The 18,969-nt window shown below is 37.0% G+C and overlaps 1 protein-coding gene across 20 annotated transcripts; it reads right to left on the bottom strand.

Annotated features, from left to right (window-relative positions):
- Positions 1-5,130: 5,130 nt before the first annotated feature.
- On the bottom strand, positions 5,131-18,256 carry LOC143885355 (uncharacterized). 20 transcript variants are annotated; one of them, XM_077389479.1, is made up of 7 exons: positions 18,044-18,244; positions 9,735-9,923; positions 8,686-9,049; positions 8,521-8,604; positions 8,103-8,180; positions 7,816-8,004; positions 5,611-5,823 (listed from the first exon to the last, which is right to left on the bottom strand). In XM_077389479.1, the coding sequence occupies exons 4-7, from the start codon at positions 8,591-8,593 to the stop codon at positions 5,813-5,815; spliced, it is 351 nt and encodes a 116-aa protein (XP_077245594.1). In that variant the 5' UTR covers positions 8,594-8,604; positions 8,686-9,049; positions 9,735-9,923; positions 18,044-18,244; the 3' UTR covers positions 5,611-5,812. The 20 variants fall into 20 exon arrangements, 2 of the variants coding, with proteins under 2 accessions (XP_077245594.1, XP_077245595.1); XM_077389480.1 differs by having other exon boundaries at positions 8,521-8,601; XR_013253244.1 differs by adding exons at positions 12,890-13,000; positions 16,474-17,146 and having other exon boundaries at positions 5,525-5,823; positions 7,816-9,049; positions 18,044-18,256.
- Between the last annotated feature and the right edge of the window lie 713 nt (positions 18,257-18,969).

Genomic DNA, 18,969 nt, shown 5'->3' with positions numbered 1-18,969 from the left:
CCGAGTTATATTTGAGAAATCTTGAGTGATTTTACATATTTTGAAAAAGCTGCTATTTTTAGAAACTCATGGGGCTTCCACATTTTCATCATCTTATGGATATTTCAATCATTTCTCATATATCCAAAACCATCTTGAGGGTACGGCTGATGGATTAGGAGTAATTTCGTAAGATTTGGAAAACCTGCTAAATTTAGATCTCTCAAGATTTTCTCTTAGTCTTGCACTTCGGGAGTATTTTAGACATTTCCAATATATCATATTAGGTCTCTAAGTTGTGTCTAAGAAATCTTGAATCCGTTCATAAATTTTTGACAATCTGCTATTTTTGGAATTTCTCAGGGTTTTCCCTAGTCTCGCCAAATTCTAGCACATCGGGGTAATTTGGTCTTTTCTTATGTAATTCTTTTGATCCCCGAAATATGTCTGAGAGATTATGAATGATTTTCTGAATTTTGGAAAACCTGCTAAATTTAAAATTTCTCAGGGGTTTCGCTTAATTTGGAAATTCTAAGTGTTGAGGGCATTTTGGGTATTTTCAGGGGATGCCAAATGATCCTGTTTAATATTACTCACCGAAATGACCCAATTTTAAAAGTTTCTATATTTGAAGTTTGACCATAAAGACTTTCTATTTTTAATTTTTTCCTTTAGGAGTGAACCAATCTGAGGGTATTTTGGTCGCATTTGGATGTCTAACAGTCAAATAGGGGCATTTTGATCCGAAAAGTTGTTTTCTAAAAAAGATGGTCCGATCATGTGTGAGGGATGCACTATAAATGTCAAATGGGTTGGGTCCATATATAGAATGTTGAATTTAGAAAAATTTTATTGATTTTTTACGGAAAAACCCGAAACCCGTGTGAAATGGCCCATTGGGCTAAAGCCCGCAAAGATGAAGCTCATGTGGGTTCACTCATATGAGTCAACCACCATGGTGGGCGGCCCACATGGTTGACCCACATGAGTTGAGCACCCAACCTTGATGATGTCACAATAGTGACATCATATTTGTTAAAAGAAAAATAAAAATAAAAAAAATAAAAAGAAGGAAAGAAGGAAAAGATGTGTAAGCCCAATGGTTTCCACCTTGGCATTCCCATCTTATTTTGATGATTCCAATACACAAGTGATTTATGATCACTAATGTGTTTGATTGTCTAAGTTGTAGATCACATTGGTGCTAAGACAACATTGCTTGGATTGAGGCCAAGAAGATCTCATTGGACCACATCATGAAGGCCAAAGACATCGAAGTCCAAGACAAATGAAGACTTGAAGAATCCATTGAAGACCAAAGTCTTATTTAGATTGTAAAAGATCCAATCTTAGTTTTAGATTTTAGAGGCATAATTAAGCAAATAAACAAACACCCTAAATAACTAAGTGATTGTCCTTGTGGAGTTCCAACACCTTGGAACCCTCATAGCAATCCCAACTTGGTGTTAAGTTGGAAGCCTAAAAACATGAAGTGAAAATCTGCTCAGCATAGGCTTCTCGGAATTCCGAGAAATGGTCCAGTAGACTTTTTTCTAACTTCTGTTTGTATTCCCGGAACTCTGAGATTTTTTCTCGGAACTCCGAGAACACTATAACGGTCGGGTTTTTAGCCGTTGCGATTTTTCCTGAAATTACAACAATGCCATTGAACGGTCATATTTGGTTTTTCCTATATATATGGGCATTCCAAACATTCAAACAATCAATCCTAACACTCTTAAACTCCATTTGAACATTCAAAGAGTGAATCAAACTTGATTATGCCTCTCATCCTCTAAAGCTTAAGATTTGGATCATAGGCTAAATTTGTACATCTTCTACACTTTGTAAACCCTTTGTGAGGGATTGTTTTTGTTCTTTCTTTCTTATCAAGAACTTGTATTGGGCGAGTGTTCTGAGAAGCGTAGCCCACTATCCGTGGTGAAGATTGCCACCAAGGTTAAAGGTAATCGGAATTTGTAATCGGCACCGATCTTCGCCGAAGTTAAGAAGATCACATAGTGAAGCCATCAACGCGTTTGGTTGGTGGAGTGGAGTAGGCCTCGCGTTAGGAGGACCGAACCACTTTAAATCTCGGGTGCAATCTCTCTTACTCTTGCTCTTTATTTGCATTTGCACTTTAGATTTAACTTGTGTGCTTGAATTTTATTGTTGATCTCTTAATTTCTAAAATTGAGTTTGAGTTTTCAAAAGAATTAAAACTTTGTAGAAACCTAATTTCTCACTCCTCATTTGTTGCCAATTCGGGACCACCCTTGAAATTTCACTTGGTATCAAAGCAAAGGCTCTTAAAAGATTTTCTTTTCTATAAATCTTTGGAAAAATTTTCTTTAAAAATTTCAACAAGGTTCTAATTGTGAAATGGCAGATAGAAATGGAACCGGACTTCCGGAGGGCCATTCCACAACTAGACCTCCCTTCTTTAATGGGTCCAATTATGGACATTGGAAGACAATGATGCGCATCTATCTTCTTTCGATAAATGTAGAACTTTGGCACATTGTTGAAAATGGATACATGTTGCCTTCCAAACCATTTGAAGAATGGAATGTCGTAGAAAAAAGGCATGCAAATTTAAATTACAAAGCCATAAATTCTTTGTTTTGCGCCTTATCTATGGAGGAGTTTAATCGAGTTGCTCTTTTTGATTCTGCCAAGGTTATTTGGGATACACTTGCCGTTACCCATGAGGGAACTTCTCAAGTTAAGGATTCCAAAATAAACTTGTTAAAGAGGAAATATGAAATGTTTAGAATGGATCAAAATGAAAGCATTTCCGAAATGTATACCTGTTTTTCTAAAATTTCTAATGAACTAGCAAATCTTGGTAAATCTTATCCTACTGATGAGCTTGTGAGTAAGTTGCTTAGGTCTCTTCCTCCATATTGGGATCCAAAGGTAACCGCCATACAAGAATCAAAGAATCTCAAGACGCTAACCATGGAGGAGCTTGTAGGATCTCTCATCACCCATGAGATGCTCCTCACTAGCCGACAAGAGGAGAAGAAGCCGAAAGAGAAAGAAAAAGAGAGTCAATCTCTAGCTCTAAAAGCCTCCAAAGCGAACTCATCATCCTCTAGCGAGGCGAATAGCGATGAAGAAGAAGCTTTAAGAAAATTTAAAAGCTTATGGAGAAAGAAACATAAAAGGGATAAAACAAAGAAGAAAGAAGAAAGTGAAGTAGAAGGAGGAATAAGGTGCTATAATTGCAAGAAAACCGGACACAAAAGACCGGATTGTCCACTTCTCATGTCATCTTCCTCAAAATACAAGGGAAAGAAGGAATGGAAGAAACATAAAGCTCTTGCCGCCGGATGGGATGCTACTAGCACCTCGGGAAAGAGTTCAAGCGAAGGGGAAGAAAAGAAAGATGATCTTTGCTTCATGGCACTCACCCATGAAGATGAGGTAAACTCTAACCCTTCGTGTTATTCATCTAGTAGTGATAGTGAAAAAATATCATATGATGAATTGTGCTCAACCTTGCACTCTCAAATTTCTAAAAATAAAGTTCAAAAGAAATCCATTTCAAAATTAGAAAATGAACTTAATTTTTTGAAAAATGAATCTTCTTCCAAATCTCAAGCTCAATTTGAAAATTTTAAACTTGAGATTGAAACCCTTAAGGGTTGTTTGGATGAGAAAACTTGCCAAATTGCAAAACTCCAAGATATGGCAAGCTCTTCCAAATCTTATGAAGATGAATTTAATGATTTTTCAAATCAAATAACCCATCTTCATAATGAAAATGAAAGGTTAAGATTATGTCTCCATGGATTCTTAAATTGTGACAAAATTATTGACATAATCTTAAAGAAGACTAGTCAAAGACCAAGATGAATTAGACATGAAATGATCCTATACCTAAAAAAATGAGTTGAACTTATGAACAAGATATCATATTTCTAAACCTAAGGCTTGTGAGAATGTCCAAAATGTTTTTTTTTCTTTGAACTTATTGAAAGCACTGAACTCATTCTAATTCACACAGACGCAAACAAAATGGATAAAAAATCTTGCTAATCTTTTAGCCCCATGAATGAACTAATAGAATTAAAACATGTTTCAAGGCCTCAAAAATTGAAATGGAATTGAATTTGGAATTGAATTTACCACGTAAACAATCTCAATTTTCAGCTCAACACTTAAATATCAAATGAATCAGGGATCATTGCCATGATAATCAGGCTCTATACATGATCTTTTGAGTTACTAAAAAAAACCTTTTAGTAAGAACACTCCCAAATTCTGTAGAAATACACTTCTCTTCTCTAGAAGATAATCATATGCCATATACACTTCTCTTATAGGTTGTGCCCTATAAATCATTTCCATAGGATGATCCTAGCCCTCCTATCTATAGAGAAACTCTGTATAATCAAACCTCAATAGATCGGAGGCTAGGATCATCCTATGGAAATGATTTTGGGCCAAAACCTATTTACATTGTGGCCTACCAAAACTGATCACATGGTTGGGAAGATACAATGCATGTATTCTTCGGGATTTGCTAGGCAATTATTTCACTAAAAGCCATTTTACGGCTGACTTTTGCATGTTAGAAAAGCCACACGGAGTCATTTTTTCGGTAGATTTTGTCCTCATTTTATTCATTTGATGTGGTTATTCTCTTATGCAGAAGGTAGCCATGAAAGTGCTTCCCAAACTTTATTTATTTTTCTAATCCCTAAATTTGTATTTGATTTCTTTATTATGGAAACCGCTCAAGAATTGAGTGTAAGGATTATCCTATAAAAATGATTTTTGGGGGAGAACCTGTGGCCCATCTTATGGACAATTTGGATCATCATATGATATGGTACAAGATGTACAAGTGCGCCCTTCATTCTAACATCACACATATGGCAGACGCTCCTTTAGCGTTATAGTGCTGCTTGCGTCACACTTACATCATGAGAAAAGCGATAAAGCTCTTAGGGGTATTTTCGTCCTGAAAAATCTTTTGTATTAAAAAACATTTTAATACAAATTTTTAAATAACAAGCTTTTAATTGCAATATTTGCAACTACTGAGCACGTGACCACCACCGGAGAAAGTCTTTTCAATACTAGAAAAAAAAAAACGAGTCTATTTAAATTAAGTTTTATTTAAAACAGACTATATATACAAGTAGGAGAGGACTACCACCGGAGAAAGTCATTACATTAATGGAAAAAAAAGAGAGCTGATATTTCCACTCCCCTTTTAGACCAATCCACTCCAACTGGAATGTATCGATCTAAAAGGAGAGCGGAAATATAAATTCCCAACGGAAATGATATTTCCACTCCCCTTTTAGACTAAATCCACTCCAACTTGGAGACTCTAGAAGGGGTGCAAATAGGTCCATTAGTTCGTTGCTTTGGATGAAATCGAAGAATTTTCTCATGCTTGTTGTGATGAGCCCCTGTCAAAAAGATATTACTCATTATTCATTTCTTTACAACGGATTTCCAAGTAACTGATAGTGAATAACTTAATCTACCTTATACAATTTATTCATTCATATCTTTGACATAAGAATTTTAGCATAAGCATTTGTTTATATATTTGTCATACAAAATTCAAATTTCCATACTGATCATTGTTAGCTCCATATAAAAACCATGTTTAATCTCATGAAATCAGAAGCAATTGTATTTAACCCATCAATTCATTCACAATAACTTGCTCGTATGCATAATTACAGGAAATGAAAGAGCTATAGAAACCCTACCTCTTTGATGAGATCTCTTATAACAGAAACACCAAGACAACCAATAGCACTCCTCACCAAGTGTAGTTTCTTCTCCTTCAAATGTCTACAGGTGTCTAATACAAACCTAGAAAAGAGTGTGATCAATCACAAAAGTAAGCACGCTCAAAAAATCAAAGCAATAGAAAGTATAAACAAAGGGGAAATTTGTCATATTGCTTCTAGAACTGCTATAAAACTAAGTTTCAAAAAGCATTTAGAAAAAAAAAGGCAGCATGAAAATGCAAAAGAATCAGAATTTCATATAGAAACTAACCAGTTAACACATGAGAAAGTTCTAAGTTTCTACCAGGTATTCAGTTAATCAAGAAAAAAATCTCCAACAATGAAAAGAAAGTCTTATATGTTTCTACCATAGAACTAAGTGATGTATCAAGTTAATAAAAAAAATCTCTAAAAATGAAAAGAAAATCTTCTTTTCATTTGATCATTAGAACTACAAAATTGCAAACGACTTAAAGCTCAAATATCCTTTTGGGTCATACTACAAGAAAATTTGGGTCGTACCTCAAAAAGCTCAAAGAAAAGCCGTTTTCTTCTTTTTAGTCATTTCATCTTAGGAATTGTGAATATAATAAGAAATTTCATTAACACAGACAGATTCACCCATTTGACCTACATCACTACCTAAAGAAATTCACTTCTACAAAACAAGCCATTCTCTTCGTTTCAAAAATAGCAACTAGTAAAGAGGCACACACAAACAAAAATGATGAGAAAGCGTGGGAAGGCTGTTAACTGTTAGAGAGAGGGAAATACAAAGAAATTGTAGAAAAAAGAGGGATTATGGAAGAGATTGTACAGAGAAGGGGGTAGAGACAATTTTTAGAGAGAACCAGAGAGAGAGAATGTTGTGTTGTTCATAGTTTTTGGTAGAGAAATAGATGGCTTTTTAGTGTAAATTCAATGAAACAGAGTTTAAATTAGAAAAAAAATGCCACATTTGGATACCCACAAGATTTAGATTTGCACCCTTTTCTAGAGTACGTCAAACAAACTTTGAAAGGGGGTACAAATAAGTCACTCTAAGAAGGAGCAGATGAATCAAGGAATGTCTCCTAGAAGGAGGGGAGACAAATATGTGTAACTCTTTCACTGCCCTAATAAAGATGAATAAATAATAGGGCAGTTAGAGTGGACATGTAAAAACCTACAAGAAGAAGAAGAAGAGAAAGGAGTAAACATAGGGCACAAGGGTACAAAGCATACCAATCATATCACCTAAAGGAAAGAAATAAATGACGACAACAGGACAAGGGACATGGTATGTCCCCAAAAAGAGAATAACAATGTGAATTTAGAGAATATGCCTTGTTCCCAAAATGGAAGGAAACAATACGAACTAGGAATAAACCACATGGAAACAAGGAATGCATCGTATCCCTCACTGAGGGAAGACATGAAAAGTAATAAGGGTGAAAGAAGGATCAAAGTCTTCTATTTAAGAACATAACGCACATTTATTTATTTTATTAGTGGGAACTATACTTAGTTGTAGTTTACAGTATATATAAACTGTATTTTCAGCACTACTAAAGCAGTTTTAAGCATATATATCCAAACAACATTTCAGCAATTATATGATTCTAGCATTACAAAACAAATTCCCAGCATCCAAACAGCATTTCAGCAATTATATATATGATTCCAGCTTTACACAACAAATTCCCAGCATCCAAACAGCATTTCAGCAGTTATATATATGATTCCAGCATTACACAACAAATTCCCAGCATCCAAACAATATTTCAGCAGTTATAACAATATATATATATATATATATATGATTCAACTAAAACCGAAAAGAACAAGATATAAGGCAAATTCATACAACTAATTATGCAATCATAGCTATTGTTGGTGCCTCATGTTGTGCATTCTAGTCACACCAGAATAAACACCACTACCCAGACAACAACTAGGCTTGCAACAACTTGACATCTTTCGATCTGGAAGTCGCCTTTGATTATTTAAACCCACTACAGAGGAATTTGTCTTGTGAATACTACAAAAAAATATTTGTCTGAAAATTTAGAAATATTGATTGAAAAAAACTTACTGATATGCTCTGGGATGTTCTCATGCTCCTCTGCCATGTTATGCTCCAGCATGTTGTCATGCTCCAGCACGTTGTCATGCTCCTCTTCAGAAGCAACATCCATAGGGGAGTGGATTGGAGTTACCAGAGGGGAGTGGATTGGAGCTACCGTAGGGGAGTGGATTGGAGTTACCATAAGGTTAGAAGATTCTGATAAAAATCAAACGAAGGTAAGAAATAAATAATGGGATTTGTCTTGAGGTAATTATTCACTATAGATGGAATTAAAAAACATAAAATATCATTACCTTCCCCAAGTAAAGTTTGGTGTGATGATGATGGATAGATAGTATCATCACACTCTTCAAGGACGAACATGTGTGAATCTACTACATAAGAATTTGTCTTGTGAATAATACAAAAAAAAAATATTATCCGGGTCCTATGGAGATGATTGATGTTGTGCAACCTTTTTTCTTTGTAATCCAACAAATGAACAGTTTGGATCATCCTATCACATGGGCCCGTAGTACTTTTTGAAAAATATTAGACTTCACTTAACAACATATAAAATCTCGAAAATTATTGGAACTTTCAAAGTAGAAAGGTATACTAAAAGCAATTGGGGATTGGAAAGAATAACAAATGCTATGTATTACAGGAATTAAAAGCAATTGAGCGAATTATTCACTATAGATGGAATTAAAAAGCATAAAATATCATTACCTTCCCCAAATAAAGGTTGGTGTGATGATGATGATGGATCAATAGTATCATCACGCTCTTCAAGGACCAACATGTGCGAATCTACTACATAAGTATTTGTCTTGTGAATAATGCAAAAAAAAAAAATTGGGAATTAAGAGAAATTGAATGAAAAAAATACATAACCTGTATCATCATTTTCCTGTCCAGTTTCATGTGATGGCGATTAAGAAGGATCATCTGCCTCTTCAATTTGCTCTCCATTTGTAATAGAGATCCTCCCATGATACCAGTCATTCACATGATTTATGTAGTCACCAAATGTAGCCCAATCCTTCCCTTTTGGGCCACTGCGAGAAATCATCTTTATTCGTTGCAGCGGGGCCAAAACAACGATGTTACCATTGTGGCTTTGCATTGGAGACTGGTCTGGACAGTTGTATCCAACCTCATTGAAATAAATGACTTTTGTCGGGCAACTGCATATGCAAACACGCCGCCTTAGACTTGTAGCTGTAATTTCCAGCCTATTAAATGGATGCCATTCAACCTATTTATCACAACACATGTCAATTAGCAATTATTCTAAAACGGTAAAAAAAGTTAAAACCTATAATGCTAGCAGAAAAACAAATTTTGTCAGAAGTTTTTTTTTGGGAATTGATATTTTCACTCCCCTTTTAGTGTTGAAAACTGCTTTAATAAGTGTTGAAATACAGCTTTTATATGCCTAAAACTGCTTTAGTAGTACTGAAATACAGTTTTTATATGCTTAAAACTGCTTTAGTAGTGCTGAAATTACAGTTTATATATGCTGAAAACTGCTTCAGTAGTGCTGAAATTACAGTTTATATATGCTGAAAACTGCTTCAGCATATATAAAACTGCTGAAATGTTGTTTGGATGCTGGAAATTTGTTGTGTAATGCTGGAATCATATATAAAACTGCTGAAATGTTGTTTGGATGCTGGGAATTTGTCGTGTAATGCTGGAATCATACATATAATTGCTGAAATGCTGTTTGGATGCTGGGAATTTGTTTTGTAATGGTGGAATCATATATATAATCGCTGAAATGCTGTTTGGATGTATATGCTTAAAACTGCTTTAGTAGTGCTGAAAATACAGTTTATATATGCTGAAAATTCCTTCAGTAACACTAGAATCAAATAGTATCGCACCAACAATAGGTATAAAAAAGTTAAAACCTATAAAAATAAAATAAAATAACTTACATCGTGAGGTTGTATCGCAATCAAAATGTGAGTGAACTCATCCGCTTTACACTTTTTCCTAGTGTTCCTTTGAAGATCCGTCAATGATCTTATCCATAGAGCTATCAAGAGAAACTTCATAGGGAATCCCACCTATTTCCCCGCAAAAACTCTCTGTCGAATACGTGGAACGTACTCCATAAGAAAAATCTAAAAAAAAAAACAAATCAATCAATCTATAACATTATCTCAAAAAGGAAATTCATAAACAAATAAGTGTGTGAATCTCCCTTCTACAGTCATGGGTTAGTTTCTTCTTCCCTGGTTCTTCTCCCTGGTTTTAAATTTAGTTTTATTGTATTTTTGTCTCAAATCTTTGTTTCAAGCAATGGCATGAATGGAGGATCATGCTCTTGATGCTTCTCATCTTGGGGAGCATCTCTCTCTTTCTACTGCACTGGTAGATAACTCCTCACATGAGATCTCTGATGAGGATTCCACTCCCCAACCCTTTGCAAATCTGAGAATCGAGTGGTCACCAGGTTTCCAAGGCAAAGAAAATTTGGAAATTTTCAATGCAAAAGATCATCTTCCTCAGAGAAACCAGCATTTCTAGAAATGGAGTCATTGTCATCTCAAGTTGAAGAATATCGGCAACCCTCTCCTTTGGAACCAGCAGCCTTAGAAAGAGAAAATGAATCAGGAGAACAGAATTCTTCCCCAGATGAACTTTCGTTTTCTGCTCTCCCTTCTTCCTTAGATGAACCCAGCACCATCATTTCAGAAAGTGAACCAAAACTATCATCCTTTGTAGAGCTGGTTAAATCCAAAATTGAAGCAACTCCATCCCCATCTGAGAAACTATTGAAAATTCGAGATTCAATAGTCAGAGGAGATCTCGACAATCTTCAGGTATCAGTGACGGATAAAATGAAGTATCTAAAACTCTTAGACAAAGAGATTAGTTCATCCAAATCTGAGAGTGATTTGTCATCCAAAAAGAGAAAGAACTCAAAGAAGAAATCCAAATCCCACATCAAGCAGAAGATTGAAGAGGACATTTTTGAGATTCTAAATGATAGGATCAATGAGTTAAACACCTCCATGGATGAACTCTCTCCTTCTGAGCTAAACACCTCCATTGATTTGCCGGAAGAGAATTCTGTAGAGAAATCTATTGCATCCTTTCTCCCTGACCGGAATACCACTTGTCATGGCCTGAATACCACCATTCCTTCAGAGAAAACCTTTTCGAAATCTGTTACAAAAGACCTTTCTAATTTGGTGCTACATCAGTCTAAGAGTTCTGTCCCATCTGCTGCTTCATTAAATGCTAATGGGATGCAGAAATCTGCTTCTGTCTTATCCAATGGGATGGAATTTTCCCGCCCTGACTTAATTCAAATTAAAGCAAAGACTTGTAAGGATAAAGACCATGGAAAAAAGTCTCTATTTGCCTCCAACAGCATTAAATGCCCTGACCAGGCAATCAGCTGTGTTGATTCTCTAAGGCATAAAGTGTTGTTAAATGGGTCTTCTCGACAGGGTAGTTCCTTGAAAAATGATGAGGATAATTACAATCTACCTTGTGATTACCTTGAAAAGGAAAAGGTCTCTCTTCCAACAGCAACCAGTACCTGGCCTTCGCCCATCCCCTCTGAAAACCAACTCTCTGTTGTTGGTTCTTCTCCTGTGGTTACCAACAGCCCTCTCGCACCTTCTGATCCATCTCATGCAAATCATGAGAGGATTTCTGAAGCCATTATCAGCAAAGATAAGCAGTTGTCCCCATGGAAAAATCTGTTCTCTGAATCATCTTCCCCTCCCACCCCAACCAATCTTGAACACATCATTCCTGAGGATTCTGAAAAAACCAATATGGCATTACTCTTTCAAGATGCAGAAATTCTGAAGCATGAAAACAAATGGGCAAATTGCCTCGTCAGATATTTTCTGAGGAAAAAACCTTATTTTGTCTCCCTTCGAGATGGTCTCACTTGCAAATGGAAACTTAAAGGCTCCCTCCAAATGTTTACCATGGAACATGGGTTCTTCCTCTTTAAATTTTCCTGTGCTGAAGATTGTTCTCGGGTTCTGGATGGCTCGGGACAAAACTATGGAGGAAGGCCGCTGATCCTCCAAAGATGGAACCCTGATATCTCAATGGGAAAAAAAATCTGCTGGAAGTCCCTATTTGGATTAGGCTCTATGGTCTGAACCTAAAGTTTTGGAATCCTCACTGCCTGAGTAGGATAGCTAGTTTGATTGGCAAACCCCTATACATGGACTCACAAACCGCAGAGACTACTAGGCTCAATTATGCTAAAATGTGTCTCCATGTTACAGCAAATAATCCTCTCCCATACTCTATTAAGCTATGTACTTCTTCAGGTGAGATCACTCAAGAAATATCTTATGAATGGAAGCCAAACGCCTGCTCCTATTGCAAGGATTTTGGGCATCTGTCTGAAGACTGTATCAACCATGAAGTGCACCTCCGTCCTAGGAAGGAATGGAGGCATGTTCAATCGACATCTAAAATTGAAGACACTAGTACTGTTGTTTCCTTCCCTTCCATTGCCCCACCAACTGAGACCCAAAATAGAAAGACATATGAGGCCCAAAACAGAAAGTCCCCTGATCATATCTTTTGCTCTCCCATTCTACCTCCCCGAGCTCAAGGCTCTTCCAATCGTTTTGCTGCCCTTGCAGGCCCTGATCCCATATCATGCCCAGTTGAGGATAGCATCCAGCACCTTGATGACAATTATGCTAAATCTGATCCTCAACCTTCAATTCTGGATCATAGCTCTTGGCTAAGAGTAAAGAATAAGAAAAGAAAACCGCCATTTACCTTCCCATCCACTCCATCTAGTGGGCTTCCTTTCTTCTCCAAATTAACTCTCGGAAGAAGCTTATGAGCCTGGTATTCTTTGTGGTTGACGAAGTCTGATCTCTGCTCCTCTCTTTGGAGTTTGGCGCTCTTGTTTTGCTTCTGGTTTAGTTTTTTCGATTGTTTTTGCTTTCCCGTGTTGTTGTTTGCCCCCAGCCTGTTGGTGGGTTTGCTCCTAAGCTTCATGTATTTCTCTTTATTTTAAAATATATCTGGTCGGGGTCTGCCTAACCCCAGCTTGCCCATCAAAAAAAAAAAAAAACAAATAAGTTTATCAACTTACTTGTAAGGCCATTCCAGGCCCCATGAAAGTGGAAGAATGCTTCTCCTTCCACACTTGAGCAGTAATATCAAAGTGGGCTAAATAAGCAGCTCCCCATGCGTATGACCCGATCTTTTTAAGATCAGCCAGAAGCGGAAGAAGCATCGTCAGAACATCATCGGATTTATTAGGAACAACAGCGGAGCCCAAAAGGTATAAAATGTAAGCCCTAACATAGGGCCAAAAATCATTACTATTTACATCTATATCATAAGGAACGTTTTGGAACTCATTCCTGAGCCAAGACAGCTTTATAGTGGCCTTTATTTTTCTTTGGCCATTATTACTTTTATATGTCCCACAATTTGCTCTACCTAAGTATTGATTACAAACATCTAATACAAACCTAGAAAAGAGTGTCATCAATCACAAAAGTAAGCATGCTCAAAAAATCAAAGCAATAGAAAGTATAAACAAGGGGGAAATTTGTCATATTACTTCTAGAACTGCTATAAAACAAAGTTTTAAAAAGCATTTAGAAAAAATCAGGCAGCACAAAAATGCAAAAGAATCAGAATTTCACATAGAAACTAACGAGTTAACGCATGAGAAAGTTCTAAGTTTCTACCATGTATTCAGTTAATCAAGAAAAAAATCTCCAAAAATGAAAAGAAAATCTTATATGTTTTTACCATAGAACTAAGTGATGTATTAAGTTAATAAAAAAAATCTCCAAAAATAAAAAGGAAATCCTAATTCTTTTCATTTGATCATTAGAACTACAAAATTGCAAACGACTTAAAGCTCAAATATCCTTTTGGGTCATACTACAAGAAAATTTGGGTCGTACTTCGAAAAGCTCAAAGAAACGTCGTTTTCTTCTTTTTAGTCATTTCATCTTAGGAATTGTGAATATAATAAGAAATTTCATTAACACAGACAGATTCACCCATTTGACCTACATCACTACCTAAAGAAATTCACTTCTACAAAACAAGCCATTCTCTTCGTTTCAAAAATAGCAACTAGTAAAGAGGCACACACAAACAAAAATGATGAGAAAGCGTGGGAAGGCTGTTAACTGTTAGAGAGAGGGAAATACAAAGAAATTGTAGAAAAAAGAGGGATTATGGAAGAGATTGTACAGAGAAGGGGGTAGAGACAATTTTTAGAGAGAACGAGAGAGAGAGAATGTTGTGTTGTTCATAGTTTTTGGTAGAGAAATAGATGGCTTTTTAGTGTAAATTCAATGAAACAGAGTTTAAATTAGAAAAAAAAAATAAGGCCACGTTTGGATACCCACAAGATTTAGATTTGCACCCCCTTCTAGAGTACATCAAACAAACTTTGAAAGGGGGTACAAATAAGTCACTCTAAGAAGGAGCAGATGAATGAATAATAGGGCAGTTAGTGTGGACATGTAAAAACCTATAAGAAGAAGAACAAGAGAAAGGAGTAAACATAGGGCACAAGGGTACAAAGCATACCAATCATATCACCAAAAGGATAGAAATGAATGACGACAACAAGACAAGGGACATGATATGTCCCCAAAATGAGAATAACAATGTGAATTTAGAGAATATGCCTTGTTCCCAAAATGGAGGGAAACAATTCAGACTCGGAATATACCACATGGAAACAAGGAATGCAATGTAACCCTCACTGAGGGAAGACATGAAAAGTAATAAGGGTGAAAGAAGGATCAAAGTCTTTTATTTAAGAACATAACGCACATTTATTTTTTTTATTAGTGGGAACTATACTTAGTCGAAGTTTTCAGCATATATAAACTATATTTTCAACACTACTAAAGCAGTTTTAAGCATATATATCCAAACAACATTTCAGCAATTATATGATTCCAAGCAATTAGGAGTCTGTCCTACCGCCATAGAGTTTAGGAGTCTGTCCTACCCCTATAAAGCTTAGGAGTCTGTCCTACCCTTATAGAGTTTAGGAATCTATCCTATCCCCTATAGAGTTTAGAAGTCTGTCCTGCCCCCTATAGAGTTAGGAGTCTGTCCTACCGTTTTAGGGTTTAGGATTGTGTCCTATCCCTTCATAAAGTTTAGGATTTCGTCCTTCCATCTTTCAGAGCAGTCTTTGCATGTTCATAGGCTTCGTAGTTTAGAAAACATCCGAACTACGGATGGCTTGATCCCTAGCTGAGGGGTACGTAGGCAGCTCGGGCTTGCAGCTGGCATCCCAAGTTCAGTCACAACTTCAAAAACTTCCATAAGCTTCAAAACCTTTCAAACCTTCCCAAAATACAAAAATTCTTCAAAATAACCTTGCAAACCATTTTCAAAAGATCTTCCCATAGAGTTAGGAGTCTGTCCTAGACGTTTGTGGTATCTTAGAGTTAGGAGTCTGTTCTGCATAGGTTGTTGCTTCGTGTGTCTGGTCGTGTTGATATGTTGTGTCTTGTCGTGTGAGTGTCCTTAGAGTTAGGAGGCCTCGATTCGTGATCGGTTAGACATTTAGTCGAGCCGATAGCTAGATTAGAATGCGCTTAGATAGCCTATGGTTTTCCTTAGGACGCACAGCCTAGTCACACACAGGATGTAGGGCCCACCTGCATTAGTTAGAGCATATAGGGAGTTCTAAAAATCACAATTCAGTTGAACTTAAGCAATCACACAAGAAGCTTTAAAAACTAGTCGAGTCTAGTTGATCGAGTCTAGGATAGCGGTCTTAGAGGGTTAGGCATCGTAGTTTAGAATAGGCCGCCGAACTACGTCGACTCTGATTCTTCCCGAGGCCGGGATACGTAGAGCAGCGGGATAGATGGCCATCTTGGTCAAAGTCAAGTATTGCATTAGAGTCTAGGGTTTGTCATGTTGTGTGTTTTGCTATGTTTTCTTACTTTTCTGTACAGACCCTATAACTTTAGCTTTAGCATGCATGTGTTTGCCCATCGGAACTTAGACACCAATTAGGCATGACACTCATAACCTAGCTATTCTTAGGTGTCATGTCTTAAATTTCTTTTGTGTGTGCTTCTTATTCATCTCCGAGACATACATGATTAGTTAGACGTTATCTCGGGAATATTCGTTCCCATTTCGCATGATTTTCGCCCAAAACTCTTTAAAGTTAATAATAAATGGCATAAGAGACCAGGTGCTTGCACTTGGGCGAATTTGGGGCACCTAACCCCTTCCCCATTCGTCATCAGGCATGGACCTTTGGTATCTCTGGTTATCTGTTGCGACAGAGCAAAGCATGGGATCCAGGGCCTACTTCCTTGGATGGCGACTCTTTCTTTGTTTAAGGTACGCCTCGAATCCGGGCTAGTCTCCGAATCGAGAGGTATCTCACTTTACATCGCCACTCATACTGTGAGGGGCACTCTTTCGAGAGTTCCTTGGTGGAGCTCTCCTTCACGTGGATGATCTAGAGACTCTCTGGGGGGCCCGTCCACCCGCCTCTCTCGGATCGGGGTCCACAACTCCGTAGGGAATCCCACTTATTTTCTAGCAAAAACTCTCTCGAATACATGGAACGTACTCCATAAAAAAAATCTAAAAAAAAACAAATTAATCAATCTATAACATAATCACAAAAAGGAAATTCATAACCAAATAAGTTTATCAACTTACTTGTAAGGCCATTCCGGGCCTCATGAAAGTGGAAGAATGCTTCTCCTTCCACACTTGAGCAGTAATATGAAAGTGGGCTAAAGAAGCAGCTCCCCATGCGTATGACCTGATATTTTTAAGATCAGCCAGAAGAGGAAGAAGCATCGTCGGAACATCATCGGATTTATTAGGAACAACAACGGAGCCCAAAAGGTATAAAATGTAAGCCCTAACATAGGGCAAAAACTCATTACTATTTACATCTATATCATCAGGAACGTTTTGGAACTCATTCCTGAGCCAAGACAGTTTTATAGTGGCCTTTATTTTTCTTTGGCCATTATTACTTTTATATGTCCCACAATTTGCTCTACCTAATTATTGATTACAGACATCTACAGAATCTGCATTCCTCCCTGTGACTGCTTTGCCTTCTACTGGCAAGCCAGTTATGTACAAAACTTCTCTTAAACCAAAATGCAATCTAAAATTTGAAAAATTAAAACAATAGGAATCTAGATCGTAACAATCAAGTAGAGCTTTTCATAGCTCAAAGTCGTGCCTGCAACCAGTGATACGCAATAAGAAATCAAACCCAGTTGGTAACTTGTCATAGACCCTCGGATCCAACTTCCACATTTCTACATTAAACAAATGTTCCATCCCTTTGTTTAGCTTGGACTCCATTGAATATCTAAAATCACATAAAGAGCAAATTAATCAAACATCATGTAAAACTCAATCATTGGATGTGTCAATAGTGCAAAAACACAGCACAATGCACTTATCATCCACAAATTAGAAAACCTATCATGTAAAGTCATTGCTAGACTAAGACTATAAAAAGATTATAAAAAGGATACATATTGATCCTAGCAAGATCTATAAAAAGGAAATTAAGAACAAATCTCAGGAAGGTTAGGTAGAAGGAAATCGATATTGATTCTAGCAAGATCTATAAAATGGAAATAAGAACAAATCTCAGGAAGGTTAGGAGAAGGAAACCAATACTAGGATGATTACCTGGAAAAGAAGAAAAAAAAATAGTCCAAGATACAATGATACAAAAGCAACTAAAAAATACATGGCCCAAGTAGTAGAGGAAAAGAATGAAAAAAATCAGCATCATTGCTAGACTTTTTCAGTATCTGGTAGCCCATTTTGTCCCGACCCAAATGCCTAACACGAACCCAAAAACCCAAACCCCTCCGATTTCAGAAACCCAAAAGTTTTTTTTCCAAATCCAAAGCTAAATACGATCCCAAAGCTCCAATACAAAACCCCAATATGTAAAACAAACCCTAATCTTAATAAATCAAAACCAGATTAAGGGTAATTTTAATGAAACTCTAAAATCGAAACCCTAATCTGTATTTTTTGTTTCGAAAATAGAAACCACAGAATGAGAAGGAATCTTTCCATAGATTTTAAAGCCCCAAAATGAAAGAAATAGAACTAGATTTTAATCGAAACCCTAATCTGTATAATTTTTTTTTTTTAAATGAAACCCTATTTCTGGTTTTAGAAGATGAGAATGGGGAAGATGGAACAGAGAGAGAGAGAGAATGGAATAGAGAGAGAGAGGGATTACCACGTTGGGGAGGAGTCGGAGGATGAAGCTTGAAGAGGAGGAGTCGTAGGTTGAAGACGATGGAGATTACTTTTTTTTGGGCGCTGATATTTTCCCTCCCTTGACGGCTGGCTAACTTTAAACGTTAGCTCTCGCTCTCTCTCTCCACACACACAACATGAACATTTGATGGCCCCCAAAATTCTCCTCCTTGGTGCCCAAATTCAACCCACTATGACAGTGTACCGTCCGACCATAGGATGATCCAAGCATCCATTTGATAGGCCACATTGTAAGTAAGTTGTGTCCCAAAAAGCCATTTCCATATGATGATCCTAGCCCTCAGATATAAAGAGAAATTGCTTATTATGGAAACCGCTATAGATTTGAGAGTTGTGATCATCCTATGCGAAATGATTTTGGGGACACAACCCATTTACGTTATGGCCCATCAATTGGACGGCTCGGATCATCCTGTGGTCTGGACGGTACACTTCATTTTCAAAAATATGGGTGGGGCCTAAATTGGGCCTTAATGTTACTGTACGAACCACACCATACGATGATCCAAACCATGGACGGCTTGGATCATCCTATGTTGTGGACGGTACGCTTCAATTTAAAAAATATCGGTGGGGCCTATGATTGGGCCTTAATGTGAAAAATATCGGTGGGGCCTACGAGTGGGCCTTAATGTTACTGTACGACCAACTCCATAAGATTATCCAAATCATGGACGGCTTGGATGGACTGGCCTCAATGTTACTTTACGACCAACTCCATAGGATGATCCAAACCATTCATTTGATTAGCCACAATCTAAATAGGTTGTGCCCCAAAAATCATTTCCATAGGATGATCACAACCCTACAATCTATAGAGGTTGCAGAAGATGTAGTTTCTATTTAGATCGGAGGGCTAGGATCAGCCTATGGAAATGATATTTT

Source organism: Tasmannia lanceolata, unplaced genomic scaffold (genome assembly GCF_043159265.1).
Source record: "Tasmannia lanceolata isolate RefF3 unplaced genomic scaffold, GAP_Taslan_0.1 ptg000008l, whole genome shotgun sequence".
Taxonomy (NCBI): domain Eukaryota; kingdom Viridiplantae; phylum Streptophyta; class Magnoliopsida; order Canellales; family Winteraceae; genus Tasmannia; species Tasmannia lanceolata.
This window is presented reverse-complemented; position numbering and strand designations above follow the sequence as displayed.